The 7,500-nt window shown below is 40.2% G+C and overlaps 2 protein-coding genes across 2 annotated transcripts in view; both read left to right on the top strand.

Annotated features, from left to right (window-relative positions):
• The window catches only part of LOC137999817 (uncharacterized), a 22,543-nt gene extending 22,272 nt beyond the window's left edge, over window positions 1-271 (top strand). The window contains exon 11 of the mRNA XM_068845751.1: window positions 1-271. This exon is cut by the window's left edge and continues 3,913 nt beyond it. The gene's annotated coding sequence lies outside the window, so the exon portion shown is untranslated.
• Window positions 272-857: 586 nt separating this feature from the next.
• The window catches only part of LOC137999818 (uncharacterized), a 13,886-nt gene continuing 7,243 nt past the window's right edge, over window positions 858-7,500 (top strand). Inside the window, exons 1-7 of the mRNA XM_068845752.1 lie at window positions 858-1,582; window positions 2,940-2,993; window positions 3,137-3,229; window positions 4,507-4,605; window positions 5,974-6,176; window positions 6,765-6,895; window positions 7,466-7,500. The exon at window positions 7,466-7,500 is cut by the window's right edge and continues 54 nt beyond it. Coding sequence (XP_068701853.1) covers window positions 995-1,582; window positions 2,940-2,993; window positions 3,137-3,229; window positions 4,507-4,605; window positions 5,974-6,176; window positions 6,765-6,895; window positions 7,466-7,500 — 1,203 coding nt within the window. The 5' untranslated portion in view covers window positions 858-994. The remainder of the gene's footprint in view (window positions 1,583-2,939; window positions 2,994-3,136; window positions 3,230-4,506; window positions 4,606-5,973; window positions 6,177-6,764; window positions 6,896-7,465) is intronic.

Here is a 7,500-nt window from a genome sequence, read left to right as displayed (position 1 = left end):
TTTTTAATTTGAAAAGGAAAATGTACCTTCTCTTTCAAAGAATCATGTTTAAGTTCAAGAATCATGAGGATGAAAATGCACTTATCGCCATTCTGAAAGAGCTCTTTATTGGGTTGGAAAGATGATCTGATGGGTGGGTGAGTGTAGTGTGCTTCAGTATATTCAAGAAAGATGGCGAACTTCGGCCATGCTGCTCTTTCACGTGAAAGATTTGGGCGTGAATTTGGAACAAACTAGATCATGAAGTAAAGAATCTGTGTCCCAAATATATTGATTAGATTTAATAGTCAAGGGCTCAGTATTCGACACAAACAAGTTTAGAGGTCTGGATTGTTATCTATTTCAAAAATTTGGTTTTATCAACAGAGTTGATAATTCATGTAAATTAGCCCCCGTATAGAGATTCTAAAAGCTTTTAGAATCTCTGTACGATGTCTAATTTACATTATTAACTCCGTTGATAAAACCAAATTTTTGTGTACTACTTCCCCACCGACGCAGCACCACAGTTTCTTTAGAAACTACCGCCTTCATTCATTTGTTATCTATTTCGCTTGACAAGTCATCCTTGAAAAAATTCGTTTGCTTTCCAGTGATAGATTTTAAAATTCGCGGCTATCGGTTGTGAAACAATACATAGAGCTCGTCTACATAGCTAACGAGTCTATTCTGCTTTAAAAATATTTCATAATTTTCTTATTGTAATGAATTTTATCGAGGCATCGAGTTGCAGAGACGTGATGTTAACCAGTTACAGAAAATTACGGAATATACTAGATTGAATGCATTTGGTCAAAGAGCGGAGTTTCGATCTCACATGTTGTCATGTGGTTACCTTTTCCGCTGCTCTCATTGGCCACAATCGAAACATTTTTTAGTCTCAATTGTTTGGCGCAAAAGATAGACATTTACATTACATTTGAAGTGAGCCACAGAAGCGAAATCTGGGCGTTTCGTTGGGTGCTGTTCGAAATCTGTCGGAGAAGCTGCGAAAATGGCAAACGATACTGAAGTAGGGAAAGAAGAAACCTCGGACGCAACCAACAAATTCGTGTCCTCTCTTATCCTCAATTTGATAATCGCTGTCGTATGCCTAGTTTTATTCTGCCTTCTCAGGCGAAAACATCAAGTAATTTATTCGCCTAGACAGCTTCTGTTAGAAACTCCACTGCCCGCCGGCAAGCGCACGCCATCGATATTTTCATGGATTCTTCCAGCTTTCTTCGTAAAAGACAACGAGGTTTTTCGATACGCCGGAATCGATGCGCTCGTTCACATGCGGTTTTTGAAGCTGTGCTTCAAGATATCCCTGGTGCTGTTGCCGTACGGAATTATAGTTCTGATCCCCGTCAATTACTTTGGCGGGGGAGAGTTACAGGGCCTCGACAGAATAGCCTTGTCAAATATCGAGGTCAAGTCGTCCATGGTCTGGGCTCACGTAGTAGCAGTTTGGATTTACACTCTGATCATCTGCTATCTTTTCCATCAAGAATGGAAAGCATTTATTTGCTATCGCCAACAATTTCTCAGCCAAGGCTTGGCTCATCAGTATGCAGTATTAGTGAGAGATTTGCCAGCCAAGGTAAGCCTTTTCAGTTCCTATGTAAATTTTTATCGACTTATTTTTATTTACGAATTTAGAACATTAAGTCTTGAAAAACCGACTTTTCTTCGGCGTGTGTTTTGTCCGAGCCAACAGCTGAATACTCTCTTGTCATTAATAATGAATGTCAAGAAAAAGGCGGATTAAATAATTTCTTGATCGCGATAAAACAATAGCTTAGAGACAGCGTGACAATGAACACACGTGCTCGATGTTGTTCAAAAGGTTCGGTTTCAATATTTATGTTACTTTGGTTCCCAAATACAAAGTTCTTGATCTTCTCTGAGCAGTTTCTTTTGGTACCATTTGAACTCCGAAGTCCGGCGAGATTGAGTGAAAATGATAGGGGAAAAGTTCATCTGAGATTATCATGACCCTCTTTAGAGGGTTCTCACGAAAGATGAAATTAAAAACCGTTTTTTGTCATATGACAACCAAGCCCAGGTGTTTACTCGCTTTATCTTATCACATCGCTTGGAAACAAAAAGACAATTTTAGTGAAATTTGCCTAACAACAAGGGCTTCTAAAATGGTCTTAGCAGAAAGTTTTGCTATCATGCAAATGACTTATTAAAGACCTCGTTGTGGAGATGAAAAAGAATATTTCACTTCAATTAAGCGAGGAAAGAAGCCGGATGTAAAATATCTTCCTTCCCAGGGTCCTTCATCTTCTGCCTCGCTCACTCTGGTTTGGGCAGACAAAATAGGTGCATAATCAGTTATGACTGGTGCAACGGAAAACTCATAGCGCCCTGAACATCAAGTTTAAAAACAACGTATATATTCAAATAGGGAAGACTAAAAGAACAAACAAGAATAGAACAAAAGAGCACAGTTGAGGTTCGGAAGAGTAATTTGCATTTTCCTTGCTTTGTTGAAAATGATGCAAATTATTCTCGTGAACTTTACACATTACGAAACTAGCTTATTGGCTGGAAATGAAAGTGAGACACTTCGTGACACATAAACAGATTTAACGTTTGGTGACGTTACGTGACAATTCGTGACAACCTCAGTGTTACCCCGCTGTTGCAGATAAACAACACTCTGTTTAGGCAGAAAATAACTGCTGGGTTTGGCACTGAGCTCTAGTGATTAGGTCTAAGCGCAAATTCGAAATGGTTAGCCTTCCTAAATTGTTCTGTTGACACAATATTTAAACTTAATAAACCTTAGTAAGATCGTTTGGTACTTTATATACACGAAACTAAGCCGTCTTACCTTATTTTGGAGTATCGATTCTAGTCACAACCCAAGCTTATTTGTCTATCGTATATACATTAGCTTCTCATCCCTCTACTAACCACCCCCGTATCGATGTAACTTTTTTTTCCAGTTAAAGGATACTGAAAGCATGAAAGACTATGTGAAAGAACTGTTTCCTGACCAGGTAAAATCGTAAAATGCTTTTTCAAATGCGCTCGATATGCTTTCTCGCCGGTGCACTGTGCTTTCCTTGTAAACTCTTTCTTTCTCAACTTAATGTAATCCATGGATCGCTAAAGCTGTACGGCTTTGATTTGTTGCTCGCAGGTTGAGGATGTTGTCGTGGTAAAGGACCTTAACAAGTGGCAAGAGTTAGTGGACGAGCGTAATGCCCTGAAATGGAAACTGGAACACGCGAATGTGAGTTTTCTTTCACGTCACTCCGGCCCATTCTCCTTCATCAAGCCAGTTTGAAGTTCTTAAAGGGAGAGTATCACGGTATTGCGCATGTTTTAGCCGTAACGAATGTCATCATTTATGAGCCAATCAGAAGCGTCGTTACAATTTGCGCAGGAAATTTCCAAGTACGTGTAAAAATTTCTCAATTATTTCGATTATTAAAAAATCACTAATGAGCGTCGCTTCCGATTGGCTCATAAATGATGACATTCGTTACGGCTAGAACATGCGCAATACCGTCATACTCTCCCTTTAAAAACCACATGTGCGCATTAATTTAAAGGATGAAAACAAGCACACTATTATCTATTTTTTTAAAATTGAGATATGTTACGTTGTTGCATTCGAAATATTTTATTTTAATATGTTTGTTTATATTCCAACGCGCGCATTTGTTTTGGGAGAACTCAACTACAGTCTGACAAAATTCCTTGGAACACGAATATACAGATGTGAAGCTTTCGTGGCTCACTCTACCCTCACAATGTTGTTTGCACGCGAGTTTCTGAGTCATTGTCAGACGAAGACAAAAATAGCATAAACTTTGTATGCAAATAGCCCTTTTCACGGTTAGCTTTTCTCATCTGCATTGCAATGTAATCCAGCATGTATGTGAGGCAATTTCGGGCTATTTTGTAGTTTTAAGCCGTAATTGCCTCGCATCCACGTTAGATTACATGGTAATGCAAAATGAGAAAAACTAACCGTTAAAAGGGCTATTGCGCAAAATGATGATGGTAAATTGATGTACATGCGAGTCTCTTGCTGAAGGGTTAGTTTTATAGTGTAGAAAGATACGCGCAAAGGTTGATTCAAGGAAGGCTCCTGACATGGGCTTCTGTCTAAAATGAAAGAACAGTGTCTTTTTAAGTGTGGGAGGGAGATATTTGAACGTTTGGAGGGGGAGACAAGTGTGCGCAATAAGCGTTTTTTTTTTACCAAGCCGGAATTTGCGTGCGCGAAGCGCGAAAATCGTAGGACACGCGTCATGCGAGGAAAGGACAAAAAAAGTAACAAAGCTAGGAAGGATTGGGGAGGAAACAATACTTTCTTTTGGCCGCCCCTTCTTAGTCAGCGCGTTAGTCTTGGTGACTCTTGAATCAGACCGAAGGCGACACGACATATACCGAGAATCGAAGTATTATTTTTTGGGTTCTAAAGAGTTGTTCTTCCACCGGACAAGAAAACTTCCGCCACCAATGACAGAGCGTAATTGTATGGTTTTCATTTTCTTGTAGGCTGTACACGAGAAGACAGGAGAAAAGCCAACTCACAAGAAGTTCATGTGTTGTGGCACCAAATATGATTCTATTACTCAGTATGGTACGGAGCTGGAAGTAAGTTTCTTCCTTAATCATATTTACGCATGTCCTGTGGGCAAGTCAGGAACCCTCAAGCGTCTGAAAATGTTCCTTGCCTTTCCTTGTTGTGCTGCCGAGTGGTACTCGTTTTTTTTATGGCTTAGAGATACCTTTACAATATTGGCGAAGATTGACGCAAACGTTTTTGTAAGTGCTTGGTGGAAAGAACGCATCGTGATCTGCTCACGTTGTCGTCAAAACCTTGAATTAAGTTTATTCCACGTTGTTGTTTTGCATAGTACTTGCTACGGAAAAGAAATGTTTTACGGAGCGTGTCGCACGTGCAGCACGATTACTTTTTTCACCAGTAATATTGTTTTCCAACGTTGCAATTTCCGTAGCCAGCGTCCTTGTCTGAGACGTTTCTCGGCTACACTTGAAAACTGTACGAGTACAAGGAAGGATAACGTTTTTGCAAACGTTGGCCGTGTAGCACTTATATTTGAACAGACTTTACTGATTAGAGTGTAATGTAAAGTGTAAAGTTTCTACCCCATATGAACCATGTGAGCCCTACTGATGGAAATGGGCCCACTCAAGGACAGAGAAAAACTCTGACCAGGGTGGGAATTGAACCCACGACCTTCGGGTTAGATCACCGCTGCTCTACCGACTGAGCGACAAGGTCAGGCGGTAGCAGGCCGTGATTACAGTGTAATGTGAAGTGCTAAGTTTCAATTCCCACCCTGGTCAGAGTTTTTCTCTGTCTTTGTGTGGGCCCATTTCCATTAGTAGGGCTAACGCAAACATGGTTCATATGGGGTAGAACTTAGCACTTCACATTACACTCTAACCAGTTACACTTGAAAACTGTTGCAAAACACCTAAGTTGGATGATAAGGCTAAACGCTCATTTTGTTGAACAATTATTTGAACAAAATTCGAGAAGTTTTTCTACCCAAAAGGGATGAACAAGCGTCATCTTACTTCGCATATCGTATGCTCTATTTACAAGCTCTATTGACAATTTTGGGAAATGAAATAAAATAAAATAAAATAAAATAAAATAAATACATCCCCGCGGCCTCGGGCAGCATTTTCAAGACCACGGTCACTGAACGTTTCAAAGAGAAATGCCTCTATTTGAATTCTGTTTCCAACCCTCTAAAAAAATCTGTTTTGAAAGGAACTTTTGTATGTAAAAGCATTTGGTGTCAAAAATAATGGAAATTTAAGGTCAAGGACAAAAACTGTTAGCGCGTTGCTGTACCCGTGGGTAAGGTATAGGAACATCCGGATCGCGGAAGCACCAATCAGATTGTCGCAAAAAATTACAAGCTGGCATATATTTTGACAATTTTGCGACATGTAGCAGGGGATTAACACCTTTCTTTTTGTTCTCAGGCAGTACAGACTAAATTAGATGAAGAGACAGAGAAGACACACGACCCTTTGCCGTGTAGCTTTGTTGTGTTTCAGTCCCTCCGAGCCTCAACAGTGGCAGCCCAAGCAGACTGGGACCAAGCTCCTTTAACTGTTGACGTCATGCCCGCTCCAGAGTTCGCCAGTGTTCTCTGGAAAAACCTGTCGATTGGCCTGTGGCAGAGGTTCGGCTAGTATAGACATCATAAAATATGTTACTGCCTGTAACTATGTGTGGTCTTAATAGCTGGTGATGTCACCCTTCGTTTCGTTGCGATATATAATATGCTTCGTGATTGACAACGAAATCTGGCCCCACTTTATAACACCCGGTCGGGGGGAAAAGCACGTGATTTGCTCGTGCTTGTTTACTTTGCGTCGGCTGGTCATGTTCGCCTTTGGGTCATGATTCTCTTTGTGTGTCAAGTTATGATTGATCGAAGTCTTAAGCTTATTTTTTCAATTTTGCAATGCAAAATCGCTTTATTGGCAGAGGTTAACAATCGCAGAACGTTTCTCCCCAATACTAGTGGCCTGGACATAACAGTTGATGCGCAATAGACCAATTTCGATATATTAAAATTCAGTCAAAAACCAAACACATCATCTCGAGGCTATTGGGAATAAATATAAGGATTTGTATGAGTTTATTTCCCAGAGCCTCGAGATGATGCCTTTTGTTTTGGATTGAAATTTAATATATCGAAATTTGTCTATCAAACCTTGACAACATTTCCAGTTGATGTTTGCTTTTTTTCCCTTTGTCATATTAGGAAATTACGAACGACTCTCGTCTATGGCCTGGTGTTTTTACTGGTGTTTTTTTGGACCGTACCTGTGGGGTTCGTCTCAACTCTGGTGTCTCTGCAGAACCTTACAAAAATTGCTCCATTCTTAAAACCAGGTACGCTCTATTACCAATTCATCGTTCATGTTGTGCATCACTTACGTCTTCCTACATGTCCTTTCGTCTAAGTTCAGTTTCGTAAAGTTGATTTCGACTGAGTTCCCCTGAAGTTTTCGAGTTCCGTTATTAGAGAACTTAAGTAATGACGATGGCGATGGTAACGAGAACGTCGTCTCAAAATATAAATTCGCGTTATTGTAATCACTTCGTGGCTATTTCAACCTTTTTAATATGACAAGGGTGTGGTAGTTCCTCAAAAATGGCATTTGGTCCGAACGGCGCTTAATTTGGGGGAGAAAATGAAGATTTATCCTCAAGTGCTGACGTTCTTCAAAAAACCTCAAATTTGGCTATTTCACAATGTTGTTTTGCAGACGACGGCAAAGAAATGGACAAAGGAGAAAACGCGCGTGCAGGGCGTGCAAAGCTGTTGTTTTTCTCCACTAAATATAAAAATTTGTGATGTTCTCGTCGCCGTCGCCGTTGTCTTGCTTAAGTTCTCTACTCTGTCAGAGATAGCCAATCAGAGATAGAAGCTGTGTGTATTAACTTCTATTCTCCTTTCAGTTCTGGAACTTTCTGCTTTTGTCAAGGGAGCAATA

The sequence above is a fragment of the Montipora foliosa genome, chromosome 4 (genome assembly GCF_036669935.1).
Source record: "Montipora foliosa isolate CH-2021 chromosome 4, ASM3666993v2, whole genome shotgun sequence".
NCBI classification, from domain to species: Eukaryota; Metazoa; Cnidaria; class Anthozoa; order Scleractinia; family Acroporidae; genus Montipora; species Montipora foliosa.
This window is presented reverse-complemented; position numbering and strand designations above follow the sequence as displayed.